The 17,912-nt window shown below is 43.6% G+C and overlaps 1 protein-coding gene across 3 annotated transcripts in view; it reads right to left on the bottom strand.

Annotated features, from left to right (window-relative positions):
* TTBK1 (tau tubulin kinase 1) overlaps positions 1-17,152 on the bottom strand; it is a 103,800-nt gene extending 86,648 nt beyond the window's left edge. Inside the window, exons 1-4 of one of the 3 annotated variants that reach the window (XM_014962426.1) lie at positions 16,918-17,152; positions 16,068-16,168; positions 11,214-11,372; positions 43-190 (exon numbers count right to left, since the gene is read on the bottom strand). In XM_014962426.1, the coding sequence (XP_014817912.1) occupies positions 43-190; positions 11,214-11,372; positions 16,068-16,070 (310 nt within the window). In that variant the 5' untranslated portion in view covers positions 16,071-16,168; positions 16,918-17,152. Of the gene's footprint in view, positions 1-42; positions 191-11,213; positions 11,373-15,252; positions 15,327-16,067; positions 16,169-16,917 lie in introns of those variants that run through there. The other 2 variants (XM_014962427.1, XM_014962425.1) reach the window with 2 other exon arrangements.
* Positions 17,153-17,912: the final 760 nt, after the last annotated feature.

Raw genomic sequence — 17,912 nt, 5'->3', positions numbered from 1 at the left:
ACACGGTGACCTTTAGCACTTCCCAAGAGCTTTCTGCCTTACCTTGCAGCTTTTTCAGGACAGCCACTTCCATCTTGAGAACTTGCTTGGGCTGCTGGGCTGATTCCACCTTCAAGGCCACATTCTCCCGGGTCAGCAGATCCATTGCCTCATAGATCTCCCCAAAGCCACCGCCACCAATCTTCTTCAGCTAGAAAAGTACAAGGTTTGGTAAGGTTTGGTACGACGTACAAGAGAAACAACGTCAAATTGGCTCTCACAGAGCCAGGCACCAGCTTCTTTCTTTACTGCTTAAGGAGAACAAACTCAGCTCCCAATCTGTGCTCTGCCTGAATCCCTTCACTGCACAGCTAGGCAAAAGTCCAGCTACCCACTTGACTGTGCTATGTATAAATTCCTTGCTGTTAACAACAAAGAACAAGCCTAGCGAGCGATGACGTGTGATGCATTTAAAACCCAAATGATAACGCCTATTGCCTCAATAATGTTCTTGCCAAAATTCAAGGAAAGACCCTTCAAGGAGATAGCAGAAGCACTATCCACACCACGGTAGATAAAACCTGTCATTCCCTCTCAACAAACACACCTCTGCAGTAAAGCACAACCACGGTAGTTGGAACTAATGCTTTCAAGAAATAAGTTAAATGAAGTTTACATCTCATTCACAGGATTTTAAATACAGAAAAAAAACAACCCACAAACATCCACTGGAATATTTTACAAGATGCTTCACCTGCTCTGCTAGTGAGGTCACTTCAGTGCCATGTTTCAGAGAACTGCCAACTGCTTTACCTCAAAATAGTTACAGAAAAGCCACAAGTACAGCTCCATTGTTTCTCATTTTCTCCGACTCTCTTTTTTCACTTTTTCATTTTTAACCACACCAAATGATGCTTTTTGTGTCTCTGAGCAGAAATTAAAGACCGTTTCGCAGTAGAAGGATATCACTGCTCAGAAATCAAAACCAATTTCAATTGATATAAACTCAGAGCGAAAGATGTCTAAGTTTCAGCATATTTGATATGCACCTACTAGAGATAGATCGTCTGCCACCCACTCGGAGAGCAAGCTGGGATCCTCTGCCATTCCTGGAAGGTGATTCCTTGATTCTCCTGCTGAGATTCGGCAGCATATGCACGTATAGTTACACACATTGGTCGACTGTCAGCTGAACAGGAGCCAGCAGTGTGCCCAGGTGGCCAAGAAGGCCACCAGCATCCTGGCCTGTGTCAGGAACAGTGTGGCAAGTAGAGCCCGAGAGGTGATCATCCCCCTGTACTGGGCACTGGTGAGACCCCACCTCAAGTGCTGTGTCCAGTTTTGGGCCCCCTACCACAAGAGGGACATTGAGGTGCTGGAGCAGGTCCAGAGAAGGGCAACAAAGCTGGTGAGGGGTCTGGAGCACAAGTCTTACGAGGAGAGGCTGAGGGAACTGGGGTTGTTCAGTCTGGGGAAGAGGAGACTGAGGGGAGACCTTATAGCTCTGTACAAGTACCTGAAAGGAGGCTGTAGAGAGACGGGGGTCGGTCTCTTCTCCCAAGTTACAGATGTCAGGACAAGGGGTAATGGCTTCAAGTTGCGCCAGGGGAAGTTCAGGTTGGATATTAGGAAACATTTCTTTACTGAAAGGGTTATCAGGCATTGGAATGGGCTGCCCAGGGAGGTGGTGGAGATGATCTCTGAGGTCCCTTCCAACCACGATTCTGTGATTCTGTGATATGCATGTATAAGAGGCTCCTAATGTGTTGCAAGTGTCAATGTCTATGCCAGGAAAATTATTTTATATGTGTTTCTCTTAGGTATATTTAAAGCATACTATGCTGCCCAGGAACAAATTCATGTTTACAGCAGAGCTACATCAGGGCTCCTTTGAGGTGCTTAGCACTTCTTCATTGAACCTTGCTGCAGCCCTTCCCTTCAGCATCTCGTGTTCCCTCTATCCACAACTGCTCAGAAAGCCCTGTGCTCCTGCTTCTTTCCAAATGGCAGCAACGACGCTTGAAGAGAAAAAAAGGAAGTTTAAATTGGGCAGATAGTCAACCATGTATCTTATACATTGTTTCATGAGGTTGGGATGGTATTTTAGTGTCTTCTGTGCCACAGAAGGTCTGTCCTCTGCATCTGTCCGGTTTGCTGAACACGGGGTCCTGCCTCTCAAGGGCAGTTGGCTGGGTTTTTTTTGTCCTTAAGGTCACCCAAACCATTTGGTTTTCTAGCTCCCAGGTCCAGAAAAACAGCTCTGCATGAAGAAGGTAGTATTTTCCATATTAACAGCCTGACTATTGTCTCTGAAGCCATTTCTTGATAACCCTGTGAGAGTTGCTGCCCGGAGCCATCCTTCTTCTCCTTTTACTTGTTATTTTTTTTCCCTTGCAGCCTTCCACTGGGCTAAACAGGCACATTTATACAGTAAACAGCCCAATAACTAGGTCACCACATATTATTCATAAATTATTACAGTGCAGCCCTATTTCTACTTGGAAATTCGCACTAAGTGAGCTGGCTATTAAAAATCTTTCTATCAAAACAGAGCTACATTCAGCATAGCAACAACACACCAGTCAGTACCTTAGGATTCAGGACACGAGATCTGCTGTTGCCTGAAGTATTGGCAACAGAGAATGAAAAGGGAAAGGGACAGTAAAAGCTGCAGAAGGTCAAAAAGTTTAGTTGGGATCTGGAAGGACTCTGGGGAAGATTCAAAGTGTCTCAGTGGGAAAATGGGTAACACAATAAGCAAAAGTCAACCATAATAAACGTAACACAACATAGGTGGGATGGAGCAGAAACCCAGGCCACCCAAACATCTCGCTGGGTTGCAAATTCAAGAAGTGGAGCCAGGGAGGAATACTGCTGAGCCAGCACGGATGCGCGCAATGATCCTTTTCCACACACTGGCCTTAGCAGGGGCAGCTCCCACGTCCAACACAGTTGTCAAAATGCAAAGCTACCACAATAGAAATGGAATAACACAGTAATATGATGAGCGTAGCGGCATTGTAAGGATCTGTAGGAAGGTCTAGTCATGTTCAATGCCCAGTATCGACCTACCTTGGTGCTAGAAACTCCCACTGAGTTAGGAGCGGTTCATTTCAGGATGAAGAGAATGACTAGGAGCCTGGAAAAACTAAGGACAGACTAGGACTGCTATCTCAGAAAAAGCATCAGAGAGGCAGGTTCAGGAAGAAGGGTGCGGGTCTTGAGACTGCTCGCCTGGGAAACCAGCCAAAATCGGAGGACCCATAGAAGTCAACAGAGGAATGAATGTGAGATGAAAGGAGAACAAGACCAGAGCTTCGCTGAATCATAAAACCAGGCACACTCAAAGAGTGGTGGCCAACAGCTTGATGTTCGAGTGGAAACCAGTGACAAGTGGCGCTCTTCAGGGGTTGGTACTGGGATCAGCACTGTTTAACATCTTTGCTAGGGACATGGACTGGGATCAGCACTGTTTAACATCTTTGCTGGGGACATGGACGGTGGGATTGAGTGCACCCTCAGCAAGTTTGCTGATGACACCAAGCTGTGTGGAGTGGTTGACACAATGGAGGGGAGGGATGCCATCCAGAGGGACCTGGACAGGCTCGTGAGGTGGGCCCGTGCAAACCTCACGAAGTTCAACCACGCCAAGTGCAAGGTTCTGCACCTGAGATGTGGCAATCCCAGGCATAAATACAGGTTGGGCAGAGAATGGATTGATTGAGAGCAGCCCTGAGGAGGACTTGGGAGTGCTGGTTGATGAGAAGCTCACCATGAGCTGGCGGTGCGCACTGTCAGCCCAGAAAGCCAACCACATCCTAGGCTGCATCAAAAGAAGTGTGGCCAGTAGGTCCAGGGAGGTGATTCTGCCCCTCTATTCTGCTGTTATGAGACCTAACTTGCAGTACTGCATCCATCTCTAGAGCCCTCAACATAAGAAGGGAATGGAACCGTTGGAGCGAGTGCAGCAGAGGGCCACAAAGATGCTCAGAGGGATGGGGCACCTCTGCTGTGAGGACAGGCTGGGAGAGCTGGGGTTGTTCAGCCTGGAGAAGAGAAGGCTCCAAGAGACCTTATAGCAGCTTTCCAGTATTTAAAGGGGCCTACAGGAAAGATGGGAAGGGACTCTTTATCAGGGACAAGGGGCAATGGTTTTAAACTGAAAGAGCGTAGATTTAGATTAGATATTAGGAAGAAATCCTTCACTGTGAGGGTGGTGAGGCACTGGAAGAGGTTGCCCAGAGAAGCTGTGGCTGCCCCATCCCTGGAGGGGTTCAAGGCCAGGCTGGATGGGGCTTGGAGCAACCTGGTCTGGTGGGAGGTGTCCCTGCCCACAGCAGGTGGCTTAGGACTAGATCTCTTCCAACTCTAACCATTCTATTTGTCTAAAACTGATTTTATACAGACATTCCAGCCAGTGGATGCACCTCACTGTCCAAGAGCCCTCAAGCTGCCCCTTCTTCCTCACATCCTTTCTCACCCTCTTAAGGAAATTATTTTCTGGCATACTTTTCCCAGCACACCAGATGGTCCCATTTTCATCATGACCAGCACTGCCATCCTCCTTGATTTTTCAGCAACATCCAGAGGCCATCAACAGCCATTTCCTTCTCTTTGTTGCAGAGCATGTTGTTACCTTGCAACTCAAGGTCTTGGCTGAGATCAAGACCTTACCACACAGGCATTTTCCTCCTTGCTTGGGTACTCTGGGGAAGTTCACTGTTTAAGGTGAACTCAGCACAGCCTTCTGCTGGACACAAAGGAGTGATGGGCATATACCACTCCAGAAAATAAATCAATAATGCAACCGTTAACCACAAAGTCAAGAAAGAGCATCTCACAAGAGTCACCTAAATGATAATTGTGAGTCACCAGCCCATGCTAAGCCTCACTGTCCTGAGAATATTCTCTTCTCATCCTGTTTCCTACCTTCCACCAGATCATTTACTGTTAAGACTGGGATACAGGCTGACAACACCAGCAGGAGTCGTTCTATCTAAACGCACGAGCCTATGTCCAGATTTCCATTACAGCCTGTAAAGTCAAGAATTCCTCCCATTAAACAAAGGCATCTACTTGGGCTTGCACGTACGTAACTAAAATTAAAGCAAACTACATCTCAGACATGATTTCAGTCCTTTCAGCATCCCACAAATGGCCACACAACCGTACAGCTCATTGCAGGGCTTCTTCCATATTCTAAGAGGTTTCATACCACATTAGGCCCTTGGAGTAAACTGTTACCAAAAAGCCACTTTATTTAACCCCTCAGTATGGCAGTCTCCAACTAGGAGGTTCCAGTAATTCCTCAAACTGAACTCAGGACTGCTGACACAAACCAGCTATGTCCTGATGGGAGAAGCCACTTGGAAAAGGCCCCCTGGATGTACCAGTAGTTACACAGCACACAGATGGCTCCCTTTGAATTCTCCTTTAAATATCCTGAAATATTTCAGATTTATCCTGGAAAGACTCTTGCAGCACAATCCTCCAGAGTCTATTAAAAAAAAAAAACAAACCCAAACCCAACAAACACACAGCCTTCTCACTAAGCAGAAATTAGTACTCACAGAGAGACAGTTCAAAAAACCAAGGCAACACACACCCCCAACCAAAAATAGCCTTCAACTACAAATTCAATCTTTTATTCAGCAAACGTATAAGACACCGCTGCTCTAAACAAAATCTGTTAGAGATTAGAAGAAGACTAGACCTTTCCAGGAAAATGCTCCAGGACCAAGGCACCAGTAGTTCAGTCTCAGGATTAGTGGCAAGGTCAGGAACAAGAAGATGTGCTCTGAATGCAGAGCAAAGGACCAAACCAAGAGGCTTTGACCTATGGTGAACTCAGCCAGGGTCAAGGCTGTCACCCACAGGCTTCAAATGTTGACAAGGTAAAACAGTGACTACTGTGACTGCCTTTTAGGAGCACTTGTATAGTCAAGCCTGATACTCCTGCAGCCCAACTCAATGGGCTACTTGATCTACAAATGGCTACCAGGCCTCATCTGACTTAACAACAGGTGAGGAAGAGTGGACCTACATTCACCAAACTCTGAGTCCACTCAACTTGCTTAGGAGGACTGGAGTTATAATGATCTCAAGGTAAAACTAACTTATATAAAACAGACATGAACTGAGAAGCCTATCAAGGAAAGGTCAACCAGCCCCATTCTAAATCATCTGAAGATGATGCCAAAAGCCACTGCCAAAGCCCAGTTAAAGCAATTCTGTATAGAGTGAGACCAAAACAGGCCCCAAGACTAACAAAGAACCTTCATTGTCCGAAGTTCCCTCTTGGAACAACAAATGGCCTTTTGGACCAAGACAAGGCGAAAAGTCCACAAAAATTTGTGTGGCTTCCAGGAAGGTTCCAAAATAAACAGAGGAAGGACAAGTGTAACCAAGGTGAAAAGTCCACAAAAATTTGTGTGGCTTCCAGGAAGGTTCAAAAATAAATAGAGGAAGGACAAGTGTAACCGCAACAACTTCAGTTCAAGAAACTCCGAAACCTGGAAGAAACCAAAGCATGGATTGCACCTGACGAAAGAGCATACACGTGTTCAAGAGTCACCATCTGAACTCAAAGCTCAGTGGAGGAGCTGCCAACTCTGTCTTGCTAATAAGTCTCAGTTGCGAACCTCCAGTACAAAGCATTTAGGTGAAATAAAGAGATATATCCATTCAGCCTTAACATCTATACCTAGTTCAAAGCAAGTAAGTACAAGTTATGTTTGATTTTGTTGCCTCCCCTTGAACAAGGCAGTCCACATCATTCAGAGCCCATGTGGATCAAGTACCCTCTAGGGTCTCAGCAAAAGTCACATGGTTCCAGTAATGTCCAAATTTCATCCACCCAAAGCATAAAAACGTATCTGCAAGTAAAGAATGATGACTAAAAAGATTACTTCTTCAAGTCCAAAAGTTTTGATAAAAAGCATAAGCTTTCCCCTGTCCCTGCCTTTCCCCAAAAGTAAGAACAAAAATATAAATTGCTGTCAGCCAGCCAAAATTTACTGACTTGGAGCGACAGGAAAATGAACTACAACAGGCCAACTACAGAGAACTAACATCTTCATTTGTCAAAGCTTTGTCAGCCGGCATATAGGAGAAGAGGAGGAAAGGAATTCAAGGAATACATTACACTGGTTTAAAATTAGAAATTGGCTCAACGCTGGAAGTATGCCAGCGCTAAGAACTACAAGGTTCAAGCAGATGCCCAGCCAGAGACAGTCACAATGGGAGGACAAATTACACAAAAAAAAAAAAAACAAACAACCTTCTGGCAGCTGAACCCCCATAAATATGCCACACACCTGCTTGTGCAGCATCCATCACTCAACAGCGAAGCTTGGACTCTCCGGCTAGTCACAATGGGAGGACAAATTACACAAAAAAAAAAAAAACAAACAACCTTCTGGCAGCTGAACCCCCATAAATATGCCACACACCTGCTTGTGCAGCATCCATCACTCAACAGCAAAGCTTGGACTCTCCGGCTTGGATGCTACGTAGGGGTCAGATTCAGAAAGGTCTGGGATGAAGAAAAAAATGCTACCGCTGTCGTTAGAGCTGTACGCTCTCTTTAAGGCACATCTGCCTTTTTCATCTTGTCACTAGATCCTACCCTGTCCATTTCCTTTGGCCAACAAGACCTATTTTGATATTTTTGTCCAGATTACTTTGAGCCCCATACAGCTCACAGTTCTGACTGGTCCCCACACCAACACCAAGCACAGCAAGGGGACAGAAGCACAGAAGGTTTGCCTGAAGGGTATGCACTTTTGGGCAGAAATGACTGTAAATGAAGGCTCACAAGAGGCAACTCAGGTCACACAAGGCCAAATTCCCAGCTCTGCTCAGAGCTGGGAATTAGAGTTTCTCATTGCTATTTACGCCCTTTAGCGAGTCATGGAATTCCTCAGGGCTTTCAAGTGGGGTAATGACCTCACTGCAGTATTGAAGACTACTGTGAGCCAACATTATAAAACATAAAAGGCTATTTCTCTAGTTGGGAGGTAGCTGTTGTTAACGATATAGGTGCACATTTCTGTATTTTCTAAGGTAGAGTTAGTGGGTAAAGCTTCTAGTAGTCCCCAGTCACAGACTCATGCAACGATGAAGTCACTGAGCCTTTACCAAGTTTAAAATTAGTTTGAAATGTTCCCCTATGAGCACGACTGAGCATATTTTAGGCTTTATTTGGAGGTTTTGGTGCTTTTAAGAGTTCTGCTGTTTCCAAGAACAAAGTGACTTTGTTTAGGCTGTGTAGAAAAAAAATACTCCCATAATTTACAGAAGTTTTAGCACTCCTGTCTATGAAGGAGAAACTCAAAGTTTGATGAACAGTAGGAATGGTACAAGCCGAAGCCAAGGAGGGTAAAGGAGAATGAAGAAAAATGAGCAACGTGCACCTGAAGCAATGGCTTAGCATCAGGAGAGCATCTCAATTCAGCTTCGCAATGAACACACACCAACCTGACCAAAAATTGTAGGCTCTGAGGAGATTTCCATTTGTGCAGGGAGGGTCAGATAAAAGCTGCAAGCGGTATTTTCTGAGCAGCCCATCAGCACAGAGCATGTTTCAAGTCCTCTACGTCAGTTAACCAGGACATATATCATCCTGCCAAACCAAGTATGCGTGCTCCAGCCCAGAGAGCTGCAAGAGCACAGCAAGACTTTCCTTCAGCTGTGCCAGAAAGCTTTGGGAGGGGGGATAGGGGCTGTCTCCATTTTGGTACCTAATCGCTTTGAAAATCAAGATTCTCCATCTGCTCTCAGGAAGCATGAAGAAATGAAGAGCAGTTTGACTTACTTTAAATATAAATAGGTTGTTCAGGGATAGACCAGACAGAAAAGTGAAGGCTGTGGAAAAAGGAAAGAGCTAGGATGGAGTGGCAGGCAATGGGGGAGTAACAAGAACAGAGCAAAGTGGGGGCAACAAAGGGCTACAGGCACAAGGCAAGTCTAATGGAAGGATACTCCAGACACCAATACAGGTTAGGGATGGACCTGCTGGAAAGCACTTCTGAGGAGAAGGATCTGGGGGTCCTGGTGGATAGCAAACTCTCCATGAGCCAGCAATGGGCCCTTGTGGCCAAGAGGGCCAATGGGATCCTGGGCTGCCAGGAGGTGGAGGGAGGTCATTCTCCCCCTCTGCTCTGCACTGGGGAGGCCACAACTGGAATCCTGCGTCCAGTTCTGGGCTCCCCAGTTCAAGAGAGACAGGGAACTGCTGGAGAGAGTCCAGCGAAGGGCAACAGAGATGATTCAGGGATTGGAGCATCTCCCTGATGAGGAAAGGCTGAGAGAGCTGGGGCTCTTTAGCCTGGAGAAGAGAAGGCTGAGGGGAGACCTTCTTAATGCTTCCAAGTATCTAAAGGGTGGGTTGAAGGAGGATGGAGCCGGACTCTTTTCAGTGGTTCCCAGTGACAGGACGAGGGGCAACGGGCACAAGCTGGACCATGGGAAGTTCCACTCCAATCTGAGGAAGAACTTCTTTGGGGTGAGGGTGGCAGAGCCCTGGCAGAGGCTGCCCAGGGAGGGTGTGGAGTCCCCTTCTCTGGAGATCTTCAAGCCCCACCTGGATGCTCCTGAGTGATGTGCTCTGGGCAACCCTGCTTTGGCAGGGGAGTTGGATTAGATGATCCCTAGAAGGTCCCTTCCAACTCTGACAATTCCATGATTCCGTGACAATATGTTGACTGAAGTGGGCTGTCAAAAATAACCTATCCACAGGCTGGAACTGAAGCAAGTTCGTAATCCTGGGTCTCTTTAGTCCTCTGCTCTTCACAGCCCACAGCAAAAGTCACAGGACAGTTCTACCACAGCTGGTTAGCACGGTTAGCACAGACAAATGACTTAGTGCTACTACTACAAATCACCTGTCATCCAAAAGAACGAGGCTTCTGCTGTGAGTTTAGTGATTCAGACGCTGCTGGTAACACAAATTAAAAATGGACACAATGGCACACATGGGATTTAATTTTTTTTCCAGCCCTTTGAAAAAAAAGCTTTTAAAGCCAGAAAACAAAAACTCTCAGAAAACACATACAGAATTTCAGCAAGTATAAAGGTAGATGATCCTTTCAGGTGTTATATTCTAATTTCTTTAACTGAGGTGATAATACAACTTCCCCCACCATTCCCCCACCACTTGACAACTAAAGAGAAAGTCTTATACATAAGAGGAACTGCATCCTCTGAACAAATCTGGTGGCAGTGAAACACATGTCTAGAGGATTAGATTCTCCCCATGTCTCTACCACAGCATTCTTGCATGATTCTGATCAAGCTGCTGAAGTCTGCTCACAAGTCATCACTAAGCACGTGTTCATCTGCTGACTGCCTAAGGCAGGACAGACAGGTCCAATCTATAGAAGTGATGAGCGTGCCTAGACACCCGTGATGTCTAGAGGAGTTGTGCTTTGGTCATAAATATTAAGCACTCTGCAAAAAAATAATTAAAAAAATCAAGATCTAACTAAATTTGAAAGCCTATCTGTAAAAGCAAGCTAATAGTTCTCTCTTGATCATCTGGTAAAAGCATGAATTATATCTATCTATCTATCTGACACAGCACAGCAATAACAAACATAAAGAGCTGAATTTAAATGGCAAACTCGTGCCATGAATTTAAATGGCTAGTGAGATCTGCAGCCATACAATGAATACATAAAAGGTGAAATGGTTATTAACTCAGTGTACCTCATCCAGCTTGCTCAACAGATGGGACAGCTGTCCCATGAAGAACTAAAACTTTAGACATGTGATGATATAATTTTAAAAAGTACCCTAATACATTTACACAGAAGTTGTACCAACAAGCTACTTATGGAATTTCTGACTTTTGAAATAGCTGACATTCCAACCTGTAACATTTGCTTTTAAATTATTTTATTGTAATGCAATTTCTTTATAGGCACATCTGTAGTATTCTTTACCACAGTAACTTGAAATCTAAGTTTCTTAGTAAAAGATGACTCAGCCTGCTGCAACAGCTCAATCCTACCTAAAAATCCTTGGCGGGTTTAGTCTTCTAAAAATATCAAACGTTCGAAAAAAACACTAGAGCAATATTAACCATCTTAGCAGTATCTTACCAACATGCCAAACCATACCACTCCACCGTTGCTTGCCAGAGCCCAGGATTAAATAGACAAGTTTCTATACTACTACAGGAGACAGAGATCTGTTTGGGCCACCAAGGGAAGCATAAAGTTGGAGGTACTCACCACTTTCCAGCGATCTTTGACCACATAATTGGCCGGAAGAATGTCGACCTGTTCCCCTCCTCCACTCATGTTTGGTTCGTCCTTGATGACTGCTGCTAGGCACTGCATTTGCCAGCCAGAGAGTATTTTAGTAGCTCCCAATTTAAATGAGCCATTTATCTGGGGGAAAAAAAAAAAAAAAGGGACAGGGGGGAAGGAATGACAAAATTAGTACAGGTCACGGCAGAAGCGCATGGTACATTTCCACAGGTTTGGCTTATGACCAAATCAGAACCGGCATCTTAGGAAAGAAGGCAAACTCACCTTGCAAACACCTGAGCTCACTCCATGCATAAACTCAGCAGACAACAACCATGCTTCAAGTCAGCAGCACAAACTCAAAAGGTGACCATTACTGGCTACACCATGCAGGAAGTCCAACGCTCTGGGGCCCGACAGCCAACAAGGCAAAGAGAATCCAACGCCAAACGCTGCAAGAGCTGTTATTGTTACCAGGCAAAAAGGTCTTGCTTTAACAGAGCAGCTGCTACATAGGCAGGGTTTTTTTTTTTTTATGGTTTTCATTGGACAACATCCAACACAAATCAGAAAGGTTTGCCAGGTATTGCATTCAATAAGCCTAAAAGCATCTCAATAAGGTAGAAGGGCCTTTACAGAGCCAGGGTTACAGACACCGTCACTGAACAGCCAAGCAAAGAAGATGGGGACGGTTAGAAAGGGTTTCAGCCATGTATAAATTAGTCCTCCTCACAGCACACACACAGTGCTAAAAATGAGCAAATTAAAATACGGAGAGATATCTTGTTCCTATGGTGTTTGCATTCTACCTCATGCCCCTTTTTCCTGCTTTTATAGGGAGCTCCAGATAGCCTACGCTGAAAATCATTTCATTTGGAAGTTTTTTGGTTATAATTCTTCTACAAAAGTGACTTTCAGATACACATTAACTCCACTTTCCTGGAAGAAAATGAATTGAAACAGGACTAATAAAAGATCTTCCTATTCCATTTTGTCTCTCCCTGTAAGATATTTTTCTGGCTGTAGAAGTAGGCCAGATCTTTTATTAAGCTTTCTCAGCAGTTCTATCATCCTTTCCCCATAATATGTAGTATTTTCCTTCCTAAAAACGAGTGTTACTGTAGCACTCTGAGTGGAGACTTAAATGAGATTACAACATAAATACCAAATTAGGAAAAAAGACTCAGTGTCGGACTTAAATGAGATTACAACATAAATACCAAATTAGGAAAAAAGACTCAGAGCTGGTCATTCAACCATCACACTTCTTCAGGCCCCAAAAAAAAGGAAAAAAAAAAAGTCACCAGTGAATTATGAGTTCAAGTAGAGAAAAGAGCTCATTCCCTGGCAATAAAAGGACCGAGAAGGAAGGATAGGAAGTGACCAGCACGTAGGAAAGGAAGAAAGGAAGCAGGAGATAGAAGTATGTCAAAAGTAGTAAGACATAGAGGATGATCAAACAAAACACGAACAAAAGATCTCAAAGAGATCCTCTCAAAAGATCTTCACAGAAGAAGATTTCATTCCCCATATAGAAGATAACTACATGGAAAAAAGGAGCAGCAGACCAATACAGTGAGAGGGCCACCGAGAAATGTTCATACAATCCAACATCTGCTAAAGTACAATCAAAACGACAGAAGAGAAATAACAAGAAACTTAATATTAAAGAAATTCAGAAGAAAGGGTGCTGCAAAATGCTTCGAATTCTCGCAGAAGAGTCCTGCACCCATATGGGGCTGCAGCCCCTTCCATCGTCAGGTATTGAAGTAAGAAACTGGAAAGCTCTCCAATGAGAAACTCCATTCTGTGTTTGGCAGCACCATATTTATGCTTCTTCTTCCTAACGAGCAAGCTTAATGCCATTTCCAGGCTCTTTATGCTCACCAAAACATCTGAACTGACCATCCCTAAGCTATCAGCGAGCTCTGCAGATGCTGGGCACCCAGCCTCCCTGCACACCAGGAGAGAGAATCCTCACAAAAATCTCTTCTAAGGCTGGCTTTTCTTCTGTTATTTAAAGAAAAGTAATTTAGCGTGTCCCAAACACTTAACATTATAAAAAAAAAAAAAATACCCCCCCCCAACATTAACACACAGGTACAGAATGAGGTATCCCCTCCCTACTCTTGAAGGTCTGTTGGCATCACTTCATGAAGACAAGAACAGCACAAAGCAGGCTCGAGATGGCAGGGGATGCAAGGGCAGCTAGAGATCCAGGACGTGAGGTGGTAGCAGTAATAAAGACAGGTAGAAAGAAGTTGAGGAGTTTTCCAGAAAAAGTCAGCCATCCACTATTTTTCACTTTGAAGCAAAACCACCTAGAAAGCATGGTAGATGATGTATACGTGTTAGCAATGCAAGCGCATAATAAGATTTCAGTCAAGTGACCAGGGGTGGAAAATAATCCCAAGGAATAATTTTAGAGGAGAGAGAGCGCACAGAAGTCTATGAGCACTCAAAGCTGGGCAAGGTAGAATGGCTTTCCCTGGTGCACAATTCCACTTTCCTTTATCCACGTTATCATACACGTGCACAACGGTAACACGTTTATTATTTAAAGAAGTCACATCAATCTTCACTGGCTTTGAAACAGAACAGAATCCTCATGGCCACTACCACGAAGAGCAGCCATTTGGCAATAGAGAATTACAGAGCTAAATTCAGGGATATGCTCTGGTATAGCCAGAGCGATGCAGCCAAACCAAAAAGCCAATTTAATTACAGGCTGAGACAAATTTCAAGCTGTTTTGGATCACAGTGGCAGCACAAAGCAGTGCTAACATACTGAAAATTTGTTCCTGAGGCAGTACTGATACTGCAGAAACACAGTCAGGCCTATGGACCAAGGGTTTACCAGACTGAGACTGAAACATTGCCTACACCCGTGGCAAGACGTAACACACGTTAACCTAGATCTCCAGAAGAATCATGAAGAAAGGGCAGAAGAAGGGATGAAGTAACCTTGTGCAGAAAACTTAAGCACGTTATTTAAATGACGCTTTTAACTTCCATGTTATTGCAATTCTTTCTAAATCAATAAAATATAGTGGAAATATTGTTTAAGTAGCATCAAAGCTTGCAACCAGCCCCCCCCCCCTGCTAGAGCTTGAAGCGATAGTAGCTCCAAAAGGGAGGTGGGGAATGATGGTTAATTGGGGAGAGGTAAGCACTACCATGGCTTCCCAACACACAGCAGAGAGCATCATGAAACATTAAGTGGTATTAATGGGAACTGGAGGAGAGACAAGATTATCTCTCTCTTGAATTCCAGGAAAGCTGTACCCAATTCAAAGGGTGACCAAGCTTACAAACTTCGACATATCCTCATTACATTCAGCTTTCAAATGTACCAGAGAATCTAAAGATATGTAATTTTGAAGAGAGTAGCTGAGAAGATGAGAACTTTCAGATTGTCTTTTTCTGGAGAAAGTGTAGAGGATGTCGAGGAATGATTGTACCCCTCTCCCACGAAGACAGGCAAGAGAGCTGAGCAACCATAAGATACTGTAAAAAAGTGGCTTCCTAGAAATAGCAAGTGAAGCAGAAACGAAAGCAGCTGTGAGAAAGGAATAGTGATAACAGGACCCAGTCTCATCTCTTGGCTAACCTCAGCATGAAGAAGTGTGAAATCAGCCCATGCTGGAGAATCTTTATAGTTTTATAAATTTAGTCTTGGCCTTTAAAAAAAAAAAAAAAGAAATTAAAAAAACCATGCTTAAAAAACGTGAAATAAAAAAAAAAAAAGGCTAATAAGCCCCACTATGTATTCTGACACACTGCTCTGCCAGCCATTCCTTCCATTTGGCATCAAGACAGTTGGGTAAACGGTCTCCTTATTTTTAAGGCAGCTTACAAAAATCTGATGCACTATAGCAGCAATTATTCAGCCGACATGAAAAATCAAGACCCGGCAGAGAAGCATGACTGGGATAGGCAACAATTTAACAAAATTAAGAGGAAAGTCTACGAGGATGTCAGTGCAAGGCCTGATGTTGCAATTAGTGTGGCAGAGTCTTACATCAAATGCATCTGCCTTGTTCACACGTGCGTTCATCAGGAGGCAAACCAGACCAAGCAAAAGTAGCTTCATACAAGTTGTTAAGCTGAAGAAATCGTCGCTGCAGATGCTAAAGCTTACATAGATTCAAAAAGTGACTTGACAAACTCACTAAAAATTATAAAAAAAAAAAATAAATCCATTAAACAGTAACATACAAATATTTCATGTTTAGCTTAGGAAGCCTTCAATTCACAAATCGCTGAAGGTGGCAGAGCATTCTGCAGAGTCATTTTATATGGTTTCCTGCTTTTATTCTCTACCCTAGATATCTACTCTTGGCCAACTCAGGATGGGATACTAGCCCAGATGACCTTTGATATGACTCAGTATGGCCAGAGTTGAGTTTCTATCAGAGGAATTAGTGTATATATAATATATATGCCTCCTTAATCTCTTCAAGGAGGTCAAAGACCAAAAATTAAAGAAAAAAAAAAAATCCAATCAAAAAGTCTCTTATAGACCTACCCAATTACCTATCTTACAATGTTCTCTTTCATTCAAGCAACATTTTAAACAACTGTAGTGCAAAAAATGTTATCTGTTTTTACAGAATCATAGCACTCTTAAAATTAAACTTAAATATGGAGCATTCCCTGTGGGAATTCCTAACATATATATGAGATCTTTCCTATGTTGGCTTTCCTGTGTCTCAAGATATTGTGGCAGCAGCGCTCAAAATACAGCCAAACTCAAACAAACATCAAGTTAAAAACCCATCAGACATAAGTTGGTTATTAAACAACAGAACAAAGCTATGGAGGTCTGTCTCTCACCATCTTACTAAAGGTCCTGGATAATCTTAGTGCCTTAATCTCACTGTGGAGGAATTGCAATATCCCACTTTATTCCAGGACACATCCTCACCTCTGGAAGCCTACAAATTAGAACAATCAGAACAAGTGAAGTTTATTTAGACTGCTGTAGCCCATAACCCTCTTTACTCCACCAAAATCCCAACTGTGAACATGAGATCCACCTTAAGAGCAGATCCCACTGGCGTTTCAGAAAGCTGATGCCAACTGTAGCTTTTTAGGTGAGACAAAGCTGGACATCTACGAAAAACAAAAAGTAACCCCCATAAACTGCAGTCTAGAAATAGATCAATCTCCCCGTCCAATACTTGCATGGGAGGAACAAACAAAAAGCAGTCGTAAATAGAATTTAAGCGTAACTTAGCCCATCCCAACATGAACTTTACTGGCATTAAGGCAAAGTGAAACAGATGGGGTGGGGAATAAGAGGAGAATATAACAAGTAGGATTGAGAGTGCTTAGACATAAGAAAGAAAACCAGTGGAGAGTTTCCAAGTGAACTGAGCAGCAGAACTAGGGTTCAGTTAATGGCAGCACCACCTGCATGCACTTGGTTTCCTTCACTGTTTTACAAACATCATCTGCTTCCAACACACAATCCCAATTATAAAAATCAAATCCCTCACATTGAGACAAACAAAAACCCCCTTAAATCTTTATAGAAATAAGTTGTACCATGCACTAGCGTTCTGTTATTAGGGTAGAAATGCACGTGACAGTACAGGAAACACAGTGATTAAAAAAAAAATATATATATATAAAAATACAGTGCACTGGACTAACAGCCCCTCAGCCCTGGAATACACCATACCTCCTGCTGAACTTGAAACAGCAATTAAAAACAAGTCATACGCTGTTAGGGGAGGTCTGACAGCAGGAGCTGGAAAGGTTCTGAATTGTTCCTTGAAGACACATATCTTCCTTCATTGCCTGCCTCTGCTGTAGCAAACCCTGCTTAGAGGGCAGGCTCAACTCCTAGCAGCTGCGGCTTAAAGTCTCCTCTGTGACATATTCTTCTCATAGGCATGCAAGGGCATCAGCCTTAGAAATTCTGGATTTTGCTATTCACAGCATTTCATTTCTGCAAAAAACAAAACATCTAAAGGTGAGGTTGCAAGATACCGGGACTGTTCTTCACCTTTGATGGCTTTATGACCATTAAGGAGTGATTGTAGCCACGACTGGGAAAAACAAACCCCAAAAAGCCAAAGTAAACAAACAAACAAACAAAAAAATACTTCCCCCCCCCAAAAAAAAAAAAAAAAAGCTGCAATCAAGACAGACAGATCCAGATTCTCTGCTAACACGAAGCTGCGCTGAACAGGACGTACAGAAATATATTAAATATAACAGATGCACCTTGACAGCATTATTACAGCTACCCGGTGGCACAGCCAAATGAATGGAGTATTGCCCACACAGTGACACACACAACTCCCACCCTAGGACCTAAGGAAACCAAACAAAAAAAAAAACCCCCAAACACAGAATTTCATGCCGCCAGAGACCGCACTCATGTCCACCACAGAGCAGTCAGACACACCAGAGATTTCTGGGCCAAACCCACCTATCTACAGGGAGAACAGGCACAGTTAATTATGACAACAAATCATTAGGAAGGCACACCAGATAGAGTTTGAGAGGGAAGTCTATTACCTTCTACCAATCTCCTTGACAGAGCTGCTCCAATTTTTGATCCAAGCAGAAAATTTAATCCAATGCCAGGAAATCCCCCTAATATCATAACCAGCTTAACCTCTACTAACTTAACAGGCAAACATTATGGTCTGCTTAAAAAATAGCATT

The sequence above is a fragment of the Calidris pugnax genome, unplaced genomic scaffold, assembly GCF_001431845.1.
Source record: "Calidris pugnax isolate Ruff unplaced genomic scaffold, ASM143184v1 scaffold147, whole genome shotgun sequence".
NCBI classification, from domain to species: Eukaryota; Metazoa; Chordata; class Aves; order Charadriiformes; family Scolopacidae; genus Calidris; species Calidris pugnax.
This window is presented reverse-complemented; position numbering and strand designations above follow the sequence as displayed.